This window comes from Dendropsophus ebraccatus, chromosome 15 (assembly GCF_027789765.1).
Source record: "Dendropsophus ebraccatus isolate aDenEbr1 chromosome 15, aDenEbr1.pat, whole genome shotgun sequence".
In the NCBI taxonomy this organism is placed as follows: Eukaryota; Metazoa; Chordata; class Amphibia; order Anura; family Hylidae; genus Dendropsophus; species Dendropsophus ebraccatus.
In genome coordinates this window covers 29,631,400-29,654,352 of record NC_091468.1, presented here as the reverse complement: position 1 = coordinate 29,654,352, position 22,953 = coordinate 29,631,400, and the positions used below count along the sequence as shown (strand labels likewise).

Sequence of the window (22,953 nt, the reverse complement as noted above, 5' to 3'; positions counted from 1 at the left end):
ACAGCATCCGTGTCCTAGGCCGCAGCGGACCCTGGGAGTGCACATGGATTGCTGCTGGCAACACTTTTGGAAATCAACTTGTGTCAGAAAGATACATAAATTTGAATATTCCTTCTATTTAAAAATGTACAGTCTCCCCGTACTTATCAGCTGCTGTATGCCCTGTAGGAATTGGTTTATTCTTTACAGTCTCAGAGCGCTCTCTGCTGCCAGAGATTCATGTCAGGAACTGTCCAGATCAGTATCAAATCCCCACAGAAAACCTGACATGGACAGAGGTGGCAGCATAAAGCACTGCTGTAGGACATAAAGCAGCTGATAAGTACTGGAAGGTTACAGATTGTTTACCAGAAGTAATTTAAAGATTTGCATAACTTTCTAACACCAGTCCATGGTGAATTCTTTACAGTCTGACACAATGCTCTCTGCTGCCACCTCTGTCCATGTAAGGAACTGACTGGAAAGAATACACCTCTTCCTGCAGGACTTACAGCAGGTGATAAGTACTGGAAGACTGGGAATTTTAAATAGAAGTGAATTACAAATCTGTATAACTTTCTAACACCAGTTGATTTTAAAGTTTATTAGGCAAGTTTATTTACTATCAGTCCCTGCTCTGCCGAACGTGAACTTCCGTCCTTCCCTCTTCACGCTTCTTCCAATGTGACCAGGGGGTGACCCTGTCATACCATGGCATCCTGCGCAGAGGCACCTGACCGTGTACGGCAGGCATGGGGTAGCTAAATCTGTGGCTGTCCAGGCATGATGGAAAATGTAGTTTTACAACAGCTGGAGGGCTGGCGGTTCTCCATCCCTGGTGTAAGGTGTGAGGTTGATGGTATGGCGTAGTTGGTACAGCATTGTATACAACATGATTTGTACAATAAAACAAAGTTTAGTGCAAAACCCTTGCAAGCAAATATTTACCAGCAAGCACATGGTTTGTTTTTTTAAAATTTCAGCACATAATGGGGATTCAACCACCAAAAATGCTATTCTGTGACTAGGTCAAAGGCTAAAACCAGAGAAACATCTGTGCTGCAAAAACAGCCGACGCTTTATGGCTTCTTCCATTTAAAAGGGGCGCTGCAAAATGAAACTATGACTCTGATTGGTTACTAGGCGCAATTGTAATCACATCTAGATGGCGCTCCCGGGCTACTGAGGGCATCACGTGCGCTGCGGCTGCGCCGTTCTGAGTCTTCACGCTGTTTATTTACCGCCAGCTGCTCTCTCAGGCTTTGTATTTCTGCGTCTCTTCGCCGGATCTCTTCCCTGAGAGCGTCCATGTCAGCCGACTCCATGCCGAAAAAGTCAGAGAAGGAATCACTTCGTACTCTGCACTTCCGGTAACGTGACCTCTCCTTGTCATTAGAGAATTAGTGTAGAGCGCCCTCTGCCTTTCACTATGCGTCAGTACAGTCCAAACTACAGCGCTTAGAGAGGACGGAGAACAACTACAGAGTAACCACTTGAGACCGAAGCCTTCTGGTTATTGTGTATTAGTCTAATGTCACTTCAGACATTTTACAAAGTCCATGTTCCCGATTATCTGCAGAGTGCCCCCACAACCTAAAAGACCCTATGTAATTAATAAGATTCAGGCAATATATCATATGGCAGGCGGTGATATGTTGAAAGAAGTGCAGGAAAGAGCGCTTCCTGCAGCATGGGAGTAATACTCCTATGCAGTACGCCCGCAGTATATAGGAGACATCCACTGTCTCTGCTAATCACACATGAAATGCATTGTCTTTTAAATGATACTTTTTAACTTTTTATGTTTCCCTTTACACTAGATGCTCTATTCGGAGGAATCGGGGTCTCCTCAAAGGTGTTTGTGAATTATTCAAAGTATAGGGTAATGTCAGTGCATACATATTCATTTAGTTTCCTTTCAGAGTGAAGAGCACAATAGGTGTTTGTCTCCTGGGATCTGCTCCATACTCTGGACACTATGGCCTCCCCCACATCTCTGGTGTCCCGGCCTATCTCCTGGTAACAGCTCCTTATTCTGGGTCACCCCAAAGGGATTTTTGAATTTCTAATAGTATAGGGCAATATTCATTTAGTTTCCATTCACATTGAAGGGCATAATACGTGTATATCTCTTGGTGTACTGGTCTGTCTCCTGGTATCTGCTCCATTCTCTGCTCACTAAGGCCCCTTCCTCCTGGTGTACTGGCCTGTCTCCTGGTATCTGCTCCATTCTCTGCTCACTACGGCCCCTTCCTCCTGGTGTACTGGCCTGTCTCCTGGTATCTGCTCCATTCTCTGCTCACTACGGCCCCTTTCTCCTGGTGTACTGGCCTGTCTCCTGGTATCTGCTCAATTCTCTGGTTAATACGGCCCCCTCCTCCTGGTGTACTGGCCCGTCTCCTGGTATCTGCTCCATTCTCAGAACATTACGGCCCCTTCCTCCTGGTGTACTGGTCTGTCTCCTGGTATCTGCTCCATTCTCTGGTTAATACGGCCCCCTCCTCCTGGTGTACTGGCCTGTCTCCTGGTATCTGCTCCATTCTCAGAACATTACGGCCCCTTCCTCCTGGTGTTCTGGTCTGTCTCCTGGTATCTGCTCCATTCTCAGAACATTACGGCCCCTTCCTCCTGGTGTTCTGGTCTGTCTCCTGGTATCTGCTCAATTCTCAGAACATTACGGCCCCTTCCTCCTGGTGTACTGGCCTGTCTCCTGGTATCTGCTCCATTCTCAGAACATTACGGCCCCCTCCTCCTGGTGTACTGGCCTGTCTCCTGGTATCTGCTCAATTCTCAGAACAATACGGCCCCTTCCTCCTGGTGTTCTGGTCTGTCTCCTGGTATCTGCTCCATTCTCTGGTCACTACGGCCCCCTCCTCCTGGTGTATTGGTCTGTCTCTTGGTATCTGCTCCAATTCTAAGAACACTATGGCCCCTTCCTCCTGGTATACTGGCCTGTCTCCTGGTATCTGCTCCATTCTCTGGTCACTACGGCCCCCTCCTCCTGGTGTACTGGTCTGTCTCTTGGTATCTACTCCAATTCTAAGAACACTATGGCCCTTTCTCCTGGTATACTGGCCTGTCTCCTGGTATGTGCTCCATTCTATGGACACTACGTCCCCCCTCCTCCTGGCATACGGGCCTGTCTCCTGGTATCTGCTCCATGCTCAGTGTGCTGACAGACACAGCTATTGTTCTTGCCACAGTCACACTGATGTGCTATCCTGGATGAGCTGCACCACCTGAGCAACTTCTGTGGGTTGTAGACAATGCCTCGTCCTACTTCTAGGGGTGAGAGCAATGACAAAATGCAAAAGTGATCAAAACAACAGCTAACAAAGATGAGAACAGAGAAATGGTGAGTGACCACCATTTGCAGACTCACTTTACAACCTTTATAAGGGTGCCTTGCTTATTTTTTATAATTTCTACCAGTTTTCTGTTCCTTTTACACAACAGCAGGAAAAATGGATTTCCAATCAGGGCTGCTTCATAACGGGACAGGTTGATTTTGTGTGGATTAAGTGTTCCCTTTATTTTTTTTTTTTTTGAGCAGTGTAAATTGAGAGAATCCATTAACCTTTACCATTTTGCTTGAGTTAACAGATCTTTATATTCATTCTGCTCATCTAAATAAATACAATAAACATGAAATGTGTGTAAATAAATATATTGATGTCAATGTTGTCAATAATAGAAACAGTTCAACAGTACAGAATCAGTTCACAATAAAAGTTTAATATAGTGAAAGCACCAAGTTAACTCATTTGTAATTCAGTAAATCCGGCTACTGGGTGAATATGTCCTTCTGAACTTCCACCACTTTTATTCATTCTACTATGTGGAAACATGGAAAAGAATTTGAATCGTTCTCCCATTTTACATGGATTCATGAGAAGGTCGTAGCTTTGTGTTAAATGTTGTTGAGTAGCTGCATCTTTATTGTTTTCCAGAAGAACCTGAAACAATAAATTAGGTTTAATGACTACGTTGGTATCGCATTATATAATTGTGTACGCTGTCATATTTACCATAGAATGAATTAAGTCACCAAACACAGGTGAGTGTAGCTAAATGTAAGTTGGTTTACATTGTATTGTTCTATGCAATCCTCTTATGCTGTCAGGAACATTTACATTCATGCATACAATGTTATAAAACAGCAGTACAATCTAAGTTATGCAATGCATTTACAAAGATACAAACTTTTTCAATGCAAATGCATTGTATATACTGCATAAAAATATGGATATACTTAAAGGGCCTTATACACGGGCCAATTATTGGCAGGATATGTTTTTAAAAACTTTTTTTTCAGGCAAAACTGACTGATACGCTATCCATAGGATCCCTCAACGGTCACTGATTGGCCCTACACAGTTTGTCTCCATTCATTGTGTAGAGGTGGCGATATGTAACTGCAGCTCAGTTCCTAGTCACTTGAATGGAAAATGATCTGCGGTTACACATCGCCAACGAATAACAATGAACAGAGAAAAATGTTACTGTGTCGTGCGGCGCTGAACAGCTTTTTCCAATTTAACACCAAAAGTCCAGGGGGGCACCACAGGTAGCCCAAAGGGGGTGCTATTCCACCTGCTACAAACAACAGCAAACAACCAAAAGGAAAAGAGAAGCAGGTATATATGGACTGCACATCCACAATAATGTAAAAATATCAATATGCTTTAACAATTATGCTTAGAGAAAAACCTTGAAAAGCTTAAAAACACTTAAAACATATAACAAAACTCCATTCCTAACTTAAATACAGCAGTGTTTCACCACTCACACCCTACTGGTACAAGAGGAACACACAGCAGTATTATTATTGCACATGTCTGCAAATAATAACGTATATCTGTAAATATATAATAAAATACAAAAAAAAAACGACATGGCCAAGCCTGAAGTGCATCAAATAACAGATAAAGTGCAAGTTCAACCGATCCACAAGGCAAGCCAACCACAATTTACCCCTGAGGAAGTTCTCCTGAACGGAACACATGCTTCTTCCCCTCCATTCACCCGGTGAACACTAGCCATGTTGCATGTTGCGTTCACACCTACAGGATCTGCAGCAGACCTGATGCTGTAATAATGATACTGCTGTGTGTTCCCCTTTGTACCAGTAGGGGGTGAGTGGTGACACACTGTGCCGTATTTGAGCCAGGAGTGGAGTTATGGTATATGTTTTAAACTTTTGGAGGTTTTTGTCTAAGCATAATTGTTATTAAAGCATATTGATATTTTTACATTATTATGGTTGTGCAGTTCATCTATACCTGATTACCTTTTCCTTTTTGGTTGACCGCTTTTTCCTAATTTCCTCCTCTAAAACCTAGGTGCGTCTCATCATCAGATACATCTTATTAAGCAAAAATTACGGTAGGTCATTTGGTGCACTGACTGTGCTCCCCAGCCTATCTACATTATGCATACAGGACAGGCTAACAGGCTGGTGGATCAGTGCACTCAGGGAACGGGGGACAATGTCAATGCACCAAAGGACATAATTTGGATGTTTATAAATTATACAAAAACAGCAGAATGGATCATCAAGCAACAGCTAACTTTGGAATTGATGCCTACACCTGTAGGCATCAATTCCAAAGATAACTGTTGCTTGGTGATCCATTCTGCATACATACATATCAGCAGATTTGTATACTTTAACATGCTGTTAGTTGTACTGCAAGCGATCCAAACATTAAATGCGATACCTTCATTCTTAAATCAATCCCCATATTCCTCAAAAACTGTTCTTGTGTAATGGGACCTAGTGATGCAACAGTATTTCCCACTATTTTTTTCAAGAAGCTGAAATCGACATCCGCTGTGAGATCTGCTTTCCCAGGGTCTATTAGCACATCATGCAGCTGATGAGCTCGAAATCCCTAAAAGAAATGAAGCCAATTTAGGTTTTGTAAGACAATAAATGTAACTTAAGTTTTAAGTCATTATAGATTTCTGTATGACCTCATGGTATTAACGTATATCGAAACAAAATGGAGCTAAACAGGAGTCAAATTATATTTACCCTTCTTAGGCTAACAAGCTGATCACTGGGGGTCAGACTGCAGGGACCCCCACCAATCCTGATAATGGCGATGCAATCATCTCTGCAAAAAATAGAGTGACTGTGTGGATACCTGGGCCCACTCTACATTCCTATTCTACATCACCTAAGGGGAATTCTGCAAAATACATGTTGAATCATCGGGGGGACTAACAATTTCTTCAATACTTGTTATCTTTTCAGTCTCCATCCCCAGTTCTGAGCTGCTGCTTTTTGCTGAAAGACAGGGAAAACTGTGTGTTCTCTCCTTCTCCCCCTCCTCCCTTCCAGGACAACTTATGTAAACAGCATTCCTGGTCAGTTGTTTCTGCACTGTGTTATGCTGGGAGGGTTAATCTAAGGTCAAGTTGCTGATGACCTCAGTGTGATTAACTAATCTGGCATTACAAAGTGCAGAGACAGCTGGCCAGGGACACTGTTTAAATGAGCTATCCCGAAAGGAAAGGGGAGGGAGATCAGAGTGGAGACGGTGTGAACAGCTCAAACACAGTTTTCTGTATCTTTAGCAAAAAGCAGCAGGCTCAAAATTGGGGGAAGGAGACTGATAAGATTAAAGTTAAAGTATAGAATGAGTCTTCAGGAGGGGAGTTGATTAAACATGTAATTTACCTGAGCGGAATACTCCTTTAAAGCACTGCCCTGATTGCACTGCATTTTATAGTTTCCTGGTATACCTTCCTGTGCCTGAGATATGTGGGTTTTAAAGGTGGGCTTTAAAGTCCCACAAACATAAAAAAATCACAGGCAGTCAGGGGGGGGGGGTGCAGAAATAGACAAGGTATACTTACCCATCACTGTGCCCCCTTGCGTTCCTGCAACATCACGTACCTGACTGATGGATTGCCCACTCAGCCAATCAATAACTGGGGTGGGACACTGCTGCAGTCACTGACTGGCTGAGTGGGCAAACCATAGGCGGGACCATGATGTTGCAGGAGTAAGGGCCGTAACATGACAGAAAGCCGACTGAAAACTACATCTGGCAGCTGTCTGAGAGCACGGAGATGGGCAAGTATGCTTTCTTTATTATGTTCCCGCACCCCCATGCCTGCCAGTGATTTTTTCCTGAGGGACTTCTCCTTTAAATATTTTTTAAGCAGTTCAGTTAGTAGTCACATAGGTCTAAGGTAGGGCTGGGCGATATGATCAAAAAATAAAATATACATCTTTTTATTATTATTCTCGATTTAAAGTGTAACTGTCATTTACATTTTTCCTTCTGTACTCACAAAGCTGTTTTGCAGCCCACCCCTCACTTATCTTTGTCCATTATGGTCCATAGAGAAGGGAGGGGTTGAGGGGGAGCACGAAGGAGCACGGAGAGGAGACAAACAGCTCCTGTATAGCAGAGAACAAAACACAACATCCTGCAATCTTATCTAACCAAGTTCCCAGATAAGCAGTGACCTTTCTGACCTGTGAATCCAGCATTTTATGTGCCCAGACACACAGACTCCAAACTGCAGGAGCTGTTTCTCTCATATTCCTGCTCACTCATTTCCCTCAGCCCTGCCCCCCTCCATATGTTATAATGGATGCAGCCGTTGTTTAAAGACAGGTTGCGCTTGCATTGCCGCCTTCTCTGCGGCTGCACAAAATAACTGACAGGCCTCTATTGTGCAGCCGATATTCAGTGAACAGCGGCTGCACAAGACACCCTGTACTCACAATGTAAAGTACGGCACACGGATATACTTTACAATAAGTGGAGTATTAGTGAGAGTAGTTATTATAGTGGTAGTAGTAGTGGGAGTAGTAGTAGTAGGAATACTATCAGTAGTGGGAGTTATAGCAGTGAGTATAGTAGTAGCAGTGGTAGCGATAGTGGCAGTCAGTAGTAGTGGGAGTAGTTACTTATTGATTACATTTCGGCAATAGAAGTAAACTGGATTTGTGAAAAGATGGTGCTTGTGCCTCAGAAGCAGTGGTGAAGCATGGGGGGCTGGGGTAGCTGGTTGCCTCGGAAGCAAACTTCTCAGAGGCGCATCATCTTAAACCCCTAAGAATATAAGGTAAGTGGCAATGCCTACATGTATGTATCGCTACTCAGTAAACTAAAGACCCTGCTCCTAAACAGTATGTAAATTCCAGGGTGCCCCCCCCCCCAGGAATAGCACAGCGTGCTACAGACAGTACATAGAGGAGCAGGGACTCTACCACTGTCCGGACTCTCTGCTCCTATACCGTACAGAGGACAAATCTTCTAGGGCAGCCATGTGTGATGACAGAATCTGCAGGAGGACAGAGTGAAAGATGAGGTCGGAGCTGTCTGGGGGTGGGGTGGGGGGTTATCTACCAAATGGGGCTTCTACCTAAATAGGGTATTACCTGTTTACTGGGGGCAATAACCTAATAGGGGTGGATTATCTACCTATTGGGGCTTCTACCAAGTATGGAATTACCTATCCAAATGTGTTCGATTTGTGTCCCAGACAGACTGGTAAATCTAAACCAGTGTGTAGCATAATGCAGGAAATGCCATCCTTTTACCACCAAATAAAACAGAAAGATAATACATTACCCTGAAAGTGTCTGTCTTGTCTCCCGAATGTCCATAGTCTGCTATCAGTGCAGCTCCTCCAAAAGTATTTATTTGATGGGCCAGCTTCTGAATAATAACTGCAGCATTAGGAGACAACTCTATATGGTCCCTTGTTTCATCTGCCTGTAATAAAAAAAAATATTAAATTGTGAAAAACACACAACTGGGGGGTTCAGAACACAGATGGTTAATTAGTAGGCATAGGCTAAGGCAGTGGTTCCCAATCGCTGGCTATCAGTTACTGGACGGTTTACAAACCAACTCTCACTCTATCTATACTGCAGGCACCAGTGTGGATGGTATAATGCCAACTCTTCAAAGTTGATTACGGAACATTATAGGTATTGTATTTTTTACTGACCAACATAGGTAGGGATTACCAAGAACCATCACAATTCTCATTTGTGATTCATTAATCCCTTAAAGGGGTTGTACAGCGAAAATCTTTTTCTTTCAAATCAACTGGTTTCAGAAAGTTATATAGCTTTGTAATTTACGTTCCAGTACTTATTAGCTACTATATGTCCTGCAGGAAATGTTGTTTTATTTTCAGTCTTAGGGCCAGTTCACACTGGGTAAAGACAGCGTAATTCTGCTGCGGTCAGTGTCCTGCTTTCAGAGAATGGGAGAGCGCACGCTCGTCCGCTTCGTCTCCTCTCAAAGAATAAGCATGTCAGTTCTTTGAGCGGAGAGCGGCGGCAGCGCACAAGTGCGCGCCCTCTCCATTCACTCAAAGCAGCACACTGAGCACGGCGGGATTCCGACGATCTTGCTCAGTGTGAACTGCTCCTTACACAGTGCTCTCTGTTGACATCTCTGATCGAGACAGGAACTGTCCAGGGTAGGAGAGGCTTTCTACGGGAATCCCCAATAGAAAACCTCTCCTGTTCTGGACAGTTCTGGACCTCTGATCACTTCCGAAACTGTTCAGAGCAGTAGCAAATCCCCAATTTGTTAGATTGGTGCTCGCTTACAGAGCCTATTAGACGGCTCAATTATCGTGCTGCAGGGCTGTATTTATATCGTTAGAGATGTGTATGCAGCCCTTGCTTTAAAATAGTAAAATAATAAATGTTTCTACTTACCTGACCACACTCCCTCTGTATCCCGCAGCCTTGTCTGTGGGATCCCCCGGTTAACGCAGCTGCAGCTCACACTTCTGGTCCCCTTTTTGAAGTGACAGGCTGCTCAGCCAATCAGTGGCAGAGACGGGACAGCGACATGGCCAGTAATTGGTTGAGTGGCCTGTCACTTCAGAGAGGGGTACGCAAGTGTCAGAGGCGCAACACGACATAAGGGGAGCCTGGACAGGTAAGTATAATCTTTATTATTTTCTTTACCCTCTCATCAGCCTTGCATCACTATTCCACATAGCAATTCGAGGCTTGTGTTGGAAGACATTGATTAACCGATGATCTGTTTCTTGTCTGAACATTGAGGGAGATTTATTAAACTGGTATAGAGTAGAATTGTCTTAGTTGCCCCTAGCAACCAATCAGATTCCACCTTTCATTCCTCTCAGATGCTTTCAAAAATATAAGGTGGAATCTGATTGGTTGCTAGGGGCAACTAAGACAATTCTACTTTACACCATGTTTAATAAATCTCCCCCATTGTCTTTGCAGTGTCCCAGAACACGCTGTCTGTTTCTTACTGTCAGTTTATTTTTGCTACTACAGCCATGCCTGTTCTGGAAACTATTTGCACTGCAACTGTGACTATATAGTCCCTATTACTCTCAGGTTCCTGTATATTGTATATGTGTTTAACTATGTGCAGTGGTATGCAAAGGCTGAGGATCACGTGACCATGCCCTGTAACCATGGTTCCCCCAATGGCCGTCGAGCTTTGGCCAGGAGTACCATGTGACTTCCCCTTGCTAGTTAGTTCCGGCCCCTGCTCCCAAGCAAGGAGGTCGTGTGTTTGTGTCCCTCTTCACCTTCAGAAGAGAGGCTGGTGCTCTGCTGTAACAGATCCTGGCTGTCCGTCTGCTCAAGTGCCTGGAGTATCTTCTCATCTGGGTGTCGGCCGATGCAGCACCACCTTAGCTCTGTCTATACAAGTCTGCTATATACCCGGTTGCACCCGGAAGAGACTGTTACTACCAGTTACCTCAGTTACAATAAAAGTGTAACCACCGCTGTTACTGAACCCTGGCATTGGTGTCCGTTTACTGGTGGCTCGACTAGGTACAGCGAAGAATCGCATGCCCAGTAGCAATTCTACCGCAGTATCCGCAGACCGGTCCCTCAGCTGTGCCATCCTCAGGCCCCATACTGTGACAAGCCTATACCCTGAAGCTCCCCCCGGTTCCTGCCCGCTCACAACACCTGCACTGTGAAGTGACCCCCAAGGGTCAGGAAACTGTGTTGTGCCAGTTTTAAGTGCCCAGAACTGTACTGTTACCCCCAGAGACTTTGCCATTGCCGCGCTGGGGTTAAACCAGTGGGCTGACGTGTCTTCCCCGCGCGCACCGCTCAAGCTCCGCCCCCCAGCCCTGCGGTGCCCCAGCCTCCGTTGCAAGGGGGAAGAAGATTGAGACTAGACCGCCGGAAGCTCTGGAGCCGACCTCCGCCCTGTCTCCTCAACCCCGGGCGTATTGCATCGCTGTGTCTGCTGGTCCTGCAGTTCTAAAACTGTCATTGCCGGCAGTCACCAACAAGCTCTGCACCTTCTTATCATCCGGCCCACCTGCCTGGCGCTCCAGCACAGTCCCGCTCCCTTAAAGGGGCAGCACTCCGGATCCCACCATCATGTCTACTGGCTGCGATAGTGACTCTGATGGGTCAGGCAGTCCGCCTGCAGCATGTGCTGCTGCCCCTGCCCCTATAGTCACAGCAGCCGTGCCGTTCTTCATCGGGCCCTCCAATCTCCCCAGCTATAAAGGGTAACCCCACACGCTAGCTGCTTTCAAGGAGAAAATCTCCCGCACACTTGAACTTGTCTCACTCTCTCCCACTCAGCAGGTGCAGTTACTGTTAGGACAACTCGAGGGTCCCGCTGCGGAGGAAGTACGGTCCTGGCCTCCCTCTGAGAAAGCTGACGTCCAACAGATCCTGGTCCGCTAAGCAAAGAATTTGAGGTACAGTCACCCACGGAGGTCCGCCTCAAGTTCTATGACCGGCGTCAGAGGCCAGGTGAGACCCTAAGGGACTATGCGCTAGCCCTCCAATCTGCCTATTGGGCCCTCAGGCAAGTGGACAATATAGACCCCTCGGCTGTAGAGAGCATGATAACTGACCGTTTCATAGAGGGGGTGGATTCTAGACTCATCCAGAGCCAACTGCGTATGCTAGCCGCCCAAAACCCTACAATGCCTTTCCTTGACTTTAAGACTCTGGCTCTAAGGGTGGTTGGCACTGACACTCCCTGTGCTGGCTGTACCCCAGGTCCAAGTCCCCCAGATCTAGTGGGACCCACGCCCTCACCTCCAGGCTCAATTGTGGCCCCACCTGTTTCTGCTGTACAAGCTGCTCAACAGCGGTCTGTGCCAATCCACCAGTGGCCCCCGACCTTCTCACACAGGTGGTTGACTCTCTCTGCCAAGCCCTAAGGGGGCTGCAAGGGGCCTCTGCTGCACCTCTACCTCAGGACTTCTACACCGACTACGGGGAGCCTGATGGGCCTCGCCCACAAAGACTTAGAACTCCTGAACGACCCTATTGCCGCCACTGTAGGCGGCATGGACACTACCGATCCCAGTGCTATCAGTTAAACGGGCTACCCCTGCACTGTTGTGTTAGGCATGAATGTTATTCGCCATGTGCTTGCTGAAGAACTCGATGCTTTACATGCCTCCCTGTCTCATGCTTCCTCTCAATACAGGCAAGCTGTCCAGAAGACAATCAAGACGCTCACCGCTCAGCGGAGGTTTGCCAATCAGCGAGGAGAAATCTGTCGTGTCCGCACTAAGGACGCTCGCCCGATCACCATCCCGGCTAACAGGGAGTTTCTTATCTGGTGCAGAGTCCGCCCGGGCCTCGACAATGCTGACTATGCCGCTCTGTTGGATGCTATTGAGATCGAGGGACAACTCCTCGTCAGAGCTGCTAGGAGCCTGGTGACTGTCTCCAATGGTCAGGTCCCTGTACGCCTGGTGAATCTTGGGGACTCCGCCGCTGACCTACCTAAGTTCACTACCGTGGCCAAGCTGTATCAACTTGATCCTGAGGACGTTGTCTGTGAGGAGACTATTGCCTATCAAAGGTCTATCCGCGGTACCCAAAGAGACTCAAACAGGACCCCGTCCCTTCTTTACCATGAAAACTGTGAATCTGTGGAACAGTCTACCCCAGGATCTGGTCACAGCAAAAACAGTAGAGGGCTTCAAAACCGGCCTAGACAAGTTCTTAGACCAAAATAATATAAATGCATATGTAAAGAACCCCTCCCCCTTCCCTGTATCCATCCCCTCCTTGGTTGATTTTGATGGACATGTGTCTTTTTTCAGCCGTATTAACGATGTAACTATATCCAAAATAAAATTCGATTCGATTCTTCAATTAGGAGATAACTGCACATACTTTCATAGATTTCCATATCTATATAGATAACACTAACTATACTGCTTCATGTAACTCAATGTAAAGTCTGTATGTTTTCAGTGATGTCTATTTATGTTTTTTAACCTTGTCTATGTATTGTGATTTGTATTAACACTTGGTCTGTTTCTATATATATGTTGTACAAATAAACGCTTAGTCTGGTTATGGACCAACAGCGTACTTTCACTCAATTGTGAGCAATGTATCGGATACAACCAATTCCCACTTCCTTGGCTCATACAACTTCATTCGTAATGTATCCTGTACTGACTTGACGTATGTTCATGTGAGTATATAGTATTAGAAAAACAACAACTCACGTTTAGTAGTCTTCACTTCGACTTGGATTTATTTTTGCTTGATTGCAAGGTTTGGCTGCGTGTGATCACACGCAGCCAAACCTTGCAATCAAGCAAAAATAAATCCAAGTCGAAGTGAAGACTACTAAACGTGAGTTGTTGTTTTTCTAATACTATATGTTGTACAAATGTCATGACTAAGAGCCAGGTTGGCTCGAAATGCATTGGCTGTTTCTTTTAATTAAATTCCTACAATAAATGTAAGATTTTATATGAGCTGAAGGAATCTCTGCTTTTCTCTGTTATGGACACCTCGGTATCCAGGGGCTACAACCTTCATGCTCAACAAATAATCATGAGAGGGCATGAGCGCACAAGACTGGGTGCTGACCACTCCGCTTCTTGTCTACGCATTTGAATAGTGTATGTGGCCCCTCTCCCTGGTGTCTAGTGGGGGATCCGCCCCCGCGATGCGATCGCAGAGGGGAGATCCATTCTAATGAGCCGGCCGGGGCTCAGCGTCTGAATGACGCTGATCCCGGCTCGGCAATCCATGTAGATGGTCTGCAGCAGACCATTATAATAGAGCACCGATCTGATGGATCATTGCTCTATTATACACACAGCATTGATCTCAATAGGAGATCAGTGCTGTGTATATAGAAGTCCCCCAGGGGGCTTCGAATTACTGTATGTGAAAATAAAATAAAGTGTTTTTATTAATAAATAACCCCCTCCCCTAATAAAAGTTTGAACCACCCCCCCTTTTCCTATTTTATAAATAAAAATAAATAAATAAAAAAATAAACATATTTGGTATCGCCGCGTGCATAATCGCCCGAACTATTAAATGATTACATTCCTGATCTCGCACGGTAAACGGAGTAAGCGCAAAAACCCTCCAAAGTACAAAATTGCGCATTTTTGTTTACATTTAGGGTACAAACCCACTTGGCGGGTCTGCAGCGAGTCTCCATGCTGCGTTTTTGCAGCGAGACTCGCTGCAGATCCCGGCCCTATGCTTTTAATGGCAGACAAACACGCAGCAGGGATGTACATCCCTGCTGCGAGTTTGTCTGCAGCCCTCCCCATTAACCCCCCGGCCGCCGGAGCTGATACTTCACCTGATCCCGGCTCCGGCGGTTCCCGATGTCTTCAGCAAGCCGGAGCGGGGACCAGGTGAAGTATATGCTCTAGCCAGCCGCCCGCAGCCCCAGCCGCCCGATCGCCCCCCGCAGCCCCGGCCGCCCGATCGCCCCCCCGCAGCCCCGGCCGCACGATCGCCCCCCCCGCATCCCTGCTGCGTGTTTGTCTGCCATTAAAAGCATAGGGCCGGGATCTGCAGCGAGTCTCGCTGCAAAAACGCAGCATGGAGACTCGCTGCAGACCCGCCAAGTGGGTTTGTAACCTAAATCCAGAAAAATTTAATAAAAAGTGATCAAAAAGTCGCATATACACAAACAACCAAAAGAAAGAACAGATCATGGCGCAAAAAATTACACTTCACACAGCCCCATAGACCAAACAATAAAAGCATTTTAAAGATGGGAATAGAGCGATTTTAAACACATTTAGTTTTAGGTTTAAATTTTTTTTTTTTTTTACTTGAGGGCTCGAGGTTGCCACTTAAAGGAAACTGAGTCGCGGAGTTGCCGCACCAGGGTGGCCGGGAGGGAGATATTTAAGGCTTCAGTCTTTGAGTAATTAACCTTGAAGTTGCTAACTTGGCCATACAGGTCAAATTGTCTGAGGATCGCAGGAATGGACACAGCTGGGTCGGATACGTAGAGCAACAGGTCATCCGCGTAGAGCGCTGCCTTATAATGGGAGCCCCCCAGACGGATACCCGAAATGTCAGGGGATGCCCGCAAAGCCACCGCCAAGTGTTCCATAGCTAAAACATAGAGCAGCGGGGACAGCGGGCAGCCCTGTCGCGTCCCGTTTGCGATCGACAGAGGAGTCGAGAGAAGGCCATTGACTTTAACCCTAGCTGTGGGGCCATTATACAGAGCCATAATTTTGCCTAGCATCTCCTCCCCCAGGCCAACCTGCCTCAGCGTTGCCCGTAGGAATGCCCAGTGGACGCGGTCGAACGCTTTCTCGGCGTCGATCGAGATCATGCAAGTTGGGGACCGCGTCCCCTGGGCATGTGACATCAACAGTAGAGTCTTGTTGAGATTGTCCCGTGCTTCACGGCGGGGGACAAAGCCCACTTGATCAGTATGAATAACAGCAGGGAGCAATGGTGCCAGTCTACTCGCAATCATTTTAGAGAAAAATTTTATATCAGAATTTATCAATGATATTGGACGATAACTAGCGCACAAGGACGTGTCCTTGCCGGGTTTCGGGAGTACTACAATAGTGGCCATCAGGGATTGGGAGGGGAAAGAGCAGGCAGGGGAGATAGAGTTAAAGACCCGGGTTAGAAAAGGGGTGAGCAAGGTAGAAAACAATTTATAGAATGGGGCAGTAAACCCGTCCGGTCCCGGGCTCTTCCCATTGGGCGTATTCTTAATAACTAATGCCAATTCGGCCTCAGAGAATGGGGAATCCAATGTGGCCGCTTCCTCCCCGGAGAGAGTAGGCAGTGCCGTGGAAGTGACATATGAGTCCACTTTTGCTCGGAAGGCGACATCATCCATATCATGCAGTGGCCCTTTAAGGTTATATAAGGTCTGATAGTACTCCCGAAAGACAGCAACAATGTCTGTGGGGTCGTGCGTAGTCCCATGTCTCGCGGCAATAGAGGGTACAAAAGAGTTGCCCGTTTTGGGGTGGAGGAATCTGGCTAAGGGAGCGCCGCATTTGTTGGAGTGTTCATAGTAGAAACGGCGTAGTCGTTCACGGAAGCGGGCGTATTTTTGATCAATCAGGGCCTTCAATTGAGTTCTACCCTCCAGCAATGACGCTAAGACCTCAGGGTTCAGCGATTGCTTATGGGCTAACTCGTCCCGCTGTATCTTGGCGAGCAGGGCTTGAATTTTAGCACTATTGGCGCGTTTTAGTCTGGCACCATTTTGAATAAGCACCGAAGCACACACTTGAGTGCCTCCCACTGGGTGGGTAAAGGTGTCTCATCTGTCCTGTGATTAGTCAGGAAGTCAGTTATGGCGGTCTTGATATTATCCTGGCACACTACATCTTTCAGGAGGTTAGGGTTGAGGCGCCAGGAGTGGCCATTCCATCCACCACTTCCAAGGGTGTCGATGGAGGCTTTCCCAGCAGTGGGTTAAAAATGCCCTGGAGTGTATGCATGAGATCTTGGGGCTTGACAGACTCAGGGATCCCTCGCACCCGAATATTATTACGGCGGTTGCGGTTTTCCGCGTCGTCCGCCATGTCATAGAGCATCTGGATCTGCTGTGTGTGGAGATCTAATTGGGACCTGTGTGTCTGCAGTTCATCTTGTAAATCCCCAGTGGTATGTTCCAGGGATTGGACCGTGGTAGATAGGGAGATCAGGTCATCTCTTAGGGCTCTGATCTCAGTTTTACAGACGGCCTCCATGCATTTAATATAGCCCTCCATGTCTGCTTTAGTGGGCATGGCGGCCATTTGTGATTGCAGGGCATGGAGCTCCTTACCGGTGGGCCCGGGTAGGCTGGAGGTGGAGGCGGAGGAAACATCTGGCGTGAGCCGGTCCTGTAGCAGGGCAGGAAAGTCATCAGCCTTGCATCACTATTCCACATAGCAATTCGAGGCTTGTGTTGGAAGACATTGATTAACCGATGATCTGTTTCTTGTCTGAACATTGAGGGAGATTTATTAAACTGGTATAGAGTAGAATTGTCTTAGTTGCCCCTAGCAACCAATCAGATTCCACCTTTCATTCCTCTCAGATGCTTTCAAAAATATAAGGTGGAATCTGATTGGTTGCTAGGGGCAACTAAGACAATTCTACTTTACACCATGTTTAATAAATCTCCCCCATTGTCTTTGCAGTGTCCCAGAACACGCTGTCTGTTTCTTACAATGGCCGTCGAGCTTTGGCCAGGAGTACCATGAGACTTCCCCTTGCTAGTTAGTTCCGGCCCCTGCTCCCAAGCAAGGAGGTCGTGTGTTTGTGTCCCTCTTCACCTTCAGAAGAGAGGCTGGTGCTCTGCTGTAACAGATCCTGGCTGTCCGTCTGCTCAAGTGCCTGGAGTATCTTCTCATCTGGGTGTCGGCCGATGCAGCACCACCTTAGCTCTGTCTATACAAGTCTGCTATATACCCGGTTGCACCCGGAAGAGACTGTTACTACCAGTTACCTCAGTTACAATAAAAGTGTAACCACCGCTGTTACTGAACCCTGGCATTGGTGTCCGTTTACTGGTGGCTCGACTAGGTACAGCGAAGAATCGCATGCCCAGTAGCAATTCTACCGCAGTATCCGCAGACCGGTCCCTCAGCTGTGCCATCCTCAGGCCCCATACTGTGACAAGCCTATACCCTGAAGCTCCCCCCGGTTCCTGCCCGCTCACAACACCTGCACTGTGAAGTGACCCCCAAGGGTCAGGAAACTGTGTTGTGCCAGTTTTAAGTGCCCAGAACTGTACTGTTACCCCCAGAGACTTTGCCATTGCCGCGCTGGGGTTAAACCAGTGGGCTGACGTGTCTTCCCCGCGCGCACCGCTCAAGCTCCGCCCCCCAGCCCTGCGGTGCCCCAGCCTCCGTTGCAAGGGGGAAGAAGATTGAGACTAGACCGCCGGAAGCTCTGGAGCCGACCTCCGCCCTGTCTCCTCAACCCCGGGCGTATTGCATCGCTGTGTCTGCTGGTCCTGCAGTTCTAAAACTGTCATTGCCGGCAGTCACCAACAAGCTCTGCACCTTCTTATCATCCGGCCCACCTGCCTGGCGCTCCAGCACAGTCCCGCTCCCTTAAAGGGGCAGCACTCCGGATCCCACCATCATGTCTACTGGCTGCGATAGTGACTCTGATGGGTCAGGCAGTCCGCCTGCAGCATGTGCTGCTGCCCCTGCCCCTATAGTCACAGCAGCCGTGCCGTTCTTCATCGGGCCCTCCAATCTCCCCAGCTATAAAGGGTAACCCCACACGCTAGCTGCTTTCAAGGAGAAAATCTCCCGCACACTTGAACTTGTCTCACTCTCTCCCACTCAGCAGGTGCAGTTACTGTTAGGACAACTCGAGGGTCCCGCTGCGGAGGAAGTACGGTCCTGGCCTCCCTCTGAGAAAGCTGACGTCCAACAGATCCTGGTCCGCTAAGCAAAGAATTTGAGGTACAGTCACCCACGGAGGTCCGCCTCAAGTTCTATGACCGGCGTCAGAGGCCAGGTGAGACCCTAAGGGACTATGCGCTAGCCCTCCAATCTGCCTATTGGGCCCTCAGGCAAGTGGACAATATAGACCCCTCGGCTGTAGAGAGCATGATAACTGACCGTTTCATAGAGGGGGTGGATTCTAGACTCATCCAGAGCCAACTGCGTATGCTAGCCGCCCAAAACCCTACAATGCCTTTCCTTGACTTTAAGACTCTGGCTCTAAGGGTGGTTGGCACTGACACTCCCTGTGCTGGCTGTACCCCAGGTCCAAGTCCCCCAGATCTAGTGGGACCCACGCCCTCACCTCCAGGCTCAATTGTGGCCCCACCTGTTTCTGCTGTACAAGCTGCTCAACAGCGGTCTGTGCCAATCCACCAGTGGCCCCCGACCTTCTCACACAGGTGGTTGACTCTCTCTGCCAAGCCCTAAGGGGGCTGCAAGGGGCCTCTGCTGCACCTCTACCTCAGGACTTCTACACCGACTACGGGGAGCCTGATGGGCCTCGCCCACAAAGACTTAGAACTCCTGAACGACCCTATTGCCGCCACTGTAGGCGGCATGGACACTACCGATCCCAGTGCTATCAGTTAAACGGGCTACCCCTGCACTGTTGTGTTAGGCATGAATGTTATTCGCCATGTGCTTGCTGAAGAACTCGATGCTTTACATGCCTCCCTGTCTCATGCTTCCTCTCAATACAGGCAAGCTGTCCAGAAGACAATCAAGACGCTCACCGCTCAGCGGAGGTTTGCCAATCAGCGAGGAGAAATCTGTCGTGTCCGCACTAAGGACGCTCGCCCGATCACCATCCCGGCTAACAGGGAGTTTCTTATCTGGTGCAGAGTCCGCCCGGGCCTCGACAATGCTGACTATGCCGCTCTGTTGGATGCTATTGAGATCGAGGGACAACCCCTCGTCAGAGCTGCTAGGAGCCTGGTGACTGTCTCCAATGGTCAGGTCCCTGTACGCCTGGTGAATCTTGGGGACTCCGCCGCTGACCTACCTAAGTTCACTACCGTGGCCAAGCTGTATCAACTTGATCCTGAGGACGTTGTCTGTGAGGAGACTATTGCCTATCAAAGGTCTATCCGCGGTACCCAAAGAGACTCAAACAGGACCCCGTCCCTTCTTTACCATGAAAACTGTGAATCTGTGGAACAGTCTACCCCAGGATCTGGTCACAGCAAAAACAGTAGAGGGCTTCAAAACCGGCCTAGACAAGTTCTTAGACCAAAATAATATAAATGCATATGTAAAGAACCCCTCCCCCTTCCCTGTATCCATCCCCTCCTTGGTTGATTTTGATGGACATGTGTCTTTTTTCAGCCGTATTAACGATGTAACTATATCCAAAATAAAATCATGTTTTTTTCGATTCTTCAATTAGGAGATAACTGCACATACTTTCATAGATTTCCATATCTATATAGATAACACTAACTATACTGCTTCATGTAACTCAATGTAAAGTCTGTATGTTTTCAGTGATGTCTATTTATGTTTTTTAACCTTGTCTATGTATTGTGATTTGTATTAACACTTGGTCTGTTTCTATATATATGTTGTACAAATAAACGCTTAGTCTGGTTATGGACCAACAGCGTACTTTCACTCAATTGTGAGCAATGTATCGGATACAACCAATTCCCACTTCCTTGGCTCATACAACTTCATTCGTAATGTATCCTGTACTGACTTGACGTATGTTCATGTGAGTATATAGTATTAGAAAAACAACAACTCACGTTTAGTAGTCTTCACTTCGACTTGGATTTATTTTTGCTTGATTGCAAGGTTTGGCTGCGTGTGATCACACGCAACCAAACCTTGCAATCAAGCAAAAATAAATCCAAGTCGAAGTGAAGACTACTAAACGTGAGTTGTTGTTTTTCTAATACTATATGTTGTACAAATGTCATGACTAAGAGCCAGGTTGGCTCGAAATGCATTGGCTGTTTCTTTTAATTAAATTCCTACAATAAAATGTAAGATTTTATATGAGCTGAAGGAATCTCTGCTTTTCTCTGTTATGGACACCTCGGTATCCAGGGGCTACAACCTTCATGCTCAACAAATAATCATGAGAGGGCATGAGCGCACAAGACTGGGTGCTGACCACTCCGCTTCTTGTCTACGCATTTGAATAGTGTATGTGGCCCCTCTCCCTGGTGTCTAGTGGGGGATCCGCCCCCGCGATGCGATCGCAGAGGGGAGATCCATTCTAATGAGCCGGCCGGGGCTCAGCGTCTGAATGACGCTGATCCCGGCTCGGCAATCCATGTAGATGGTCTGCAGCAGACCATTATAATAGAGCACCGATCTGATGGATCATTGCTCTATTATACACACAGCATTGATCTCAATAGGAGATCAGTGCTGTGTATATAGAAGTCCCCCAGGGGGCTTCGAATTACTGTATGTGAAAATAAAATAAAGTGTTTTTATTAATAAATAACCCCCTCCCCTAATAAAAGTTTGAACCACCCCCCCTTTTCCTATTTTATAAATAAAAATAAATAAATAAAAAAATAAACATATTTGGTATCGCCGCGTGCATAATCGCCCGAACTATTAAATGATTACATTCCTGATCTCGCACGGTAAACGGAGTAAGCGCAAAAACCCTCCAAAGTACAAAATTGCGCATTTTTGTTTACATTTAGGGTACAAACCCACTTGGCGGGTCTGCAGCGAGTCTCCATGCTGCGTTTTTGCAGCGAGACTCGCTGCAGATCCCGGCCCTATGCTTTTAATGGCAGACAAACACGCAGCAGGGATGTACATCCCTGCTGCGAGTTTGTCTGCAGCCCTCCCCATTAACCCCCCGGCCGCCGGAGCTGATACTTCACCTGATCCCGGCTCCGGCGGTTCCCGATGTCTTCAGCAAGCCGGAGCGGGGACCAGGTGAAGTATATGCTCTAGCCAGCCGCCCGCAGCCCCAGCCGCCCGATCGCCCCCCGCAGCCCCGGCCGCCCGATCGGCCCCCCCGCAGCCCCGGCCGCACGATCGCCCCCCCCGCATCCCTGCTGCGTGTTTGTCTGCCATTAAAAGCATAGGGCCGGGATCTGCAGCGAGTCTCGCTGCAAAAACGCAGCATGGAGACTCGCTGCAGACCCGCCAAGTGGGTTTGTAACCTAAATCCAGAAAAATTTAATAAAAAGTGATCAAAAAGTCGCATATACACAAACAACCAAAAGAAAGAACAGATCATGGCGCAAAAAATTACACTTCACACAGCCCCATAGACCAAACAATAAAAGCATTTTAAAGATGGGAATAGAGCGATTTTAAACACATTTAGTTTTAGGTTTAAATTTTTTTTTTTTTTTACTTGAGGGCTCGAGGTTGCCACTTAAAGGAAACTGAGTCGCGGAGTTGCCGCACCAGGGTGGCCGGGAGGGAGATATTTAAGGCTTCAGTCTTTGAGTAATTAACCTTGAAGTTGCTAACTTGGCCATACAGGTCAAATTGTCTGAGGATCGCAGGAATGGACACAGCTGGGTCGGATACGTAGAGCAACAGGTCATCCGCGTAGAGCGCTGCCTTATAATGGGAGCCCCCCAGACGGATACCCGAAATGTCAGGGGATGCCCGCAAAGCCACCGCCAAGTGTTCCATAGCTAAAACATAGAGCAGCGGGGACAGCGGGCAGCCCTGTCGCGTCCCGTTTGCGATCGACAGAGGAGTCGAGAGAAGGCCATTGACTTTAACCCTAGCTGTGGGGCCATTATACAGAGCCATAATTTTGCCTAGCATCTCCTCCCCCAGGCCAACCTGCCTCAGCGTTGCCCGTAGGAATGCCCAGTGGACGCGGTCGAACGCTTTCTCGGCGTCGATCGAGATCATGCAAGTTGGGGACCGCGTCCCCTGGGCATGTGACATCAACAGTAGAGTCTTGTTGAGATTGTCCCGTGCTTCACGGCGGGGGACAAAGCCCACTTGATCAGTATGAATAACAGCAGGGAGCAATGGTGCCAGTCTACTCGCAATCATTTTAGAGAAAAATTTTATATCAGAATTTATCAATGATATTGGACGATAACTAGCGCACAAGGACGTGTCCTTGCCGGGTTTCGGGAGTACTACAATAGTGGCCATCAGGGATTGGGAGGGGAAAGAGCAGGCAGGGGAGATAGAGTTAAAGACCCGGGTTAGAAAAGGGGTGAGCAAGGTAGAAAACAATTTATAGAATGGGGCAGTAAACCCGTCCGGTCCCGGGCTCTTCCCATTGGGCGTATTCTTAATAAC

General features: G+C 47.5%; 2 protein-coding genes across 3 annotated transcripts in view; both read right to left on the bottom strand.

The window, feature by feature from the left end:
* The window catches only part of MOCS3 (molybdenum cofactor synthesis 3), a 47,078-nt gene extending 45,745 nt beyond the window's left edge, over positions 1-1,333 (bottom strand). Inside the window, exon 1 of one of the 2 annotated variants that reach the window (XM_069954412.1) lies at positions 1,221-1,333. In XM_069954412.1, coding sequence (XP_069810513.1) covers positions 1,221-1,304 — 84 coding nt within the window. In that variant the 5' untranslated portion in view covers positions 1,305-1,333. Of the gene's footprint in view, positions 1-1,138 lie in introns of both variants that reach the window. The other variant, XM_069954413.1, reaches the window with a different exon arrangement.
* Positions 1,334-3,630: 2,297 nt separating this feature from the next.
* NDUFAF7 (NADH:ubiquinone oxidoreductase complex assembly factor 7) overlaps positions 3,631-22,953 on the bottom strand; it is a 39,353-nt gene continuing 20,030 nt past the window's right edge. The window contains exons 6-8 of the mRNA XM_069954553.1: positions 8,577-8,720; positions 5,700-5,873; positions 3,631-3,935 (exon numbers count right to left, since the gene is read on the bottom strand). Of these exons, the coding sequence (XP_069810654.1) occupies positions 3,735-3,935; positions 5,700-5,873; positions 8,577-8,720 (519 nt within the window). The 3' untranslated portion in view covers positions 3,631-3,734. The remainder of the gene's footprint in view (positions 3,936-5,699; positions 5,874-8,576; positions 8,721-22,953) is intronic.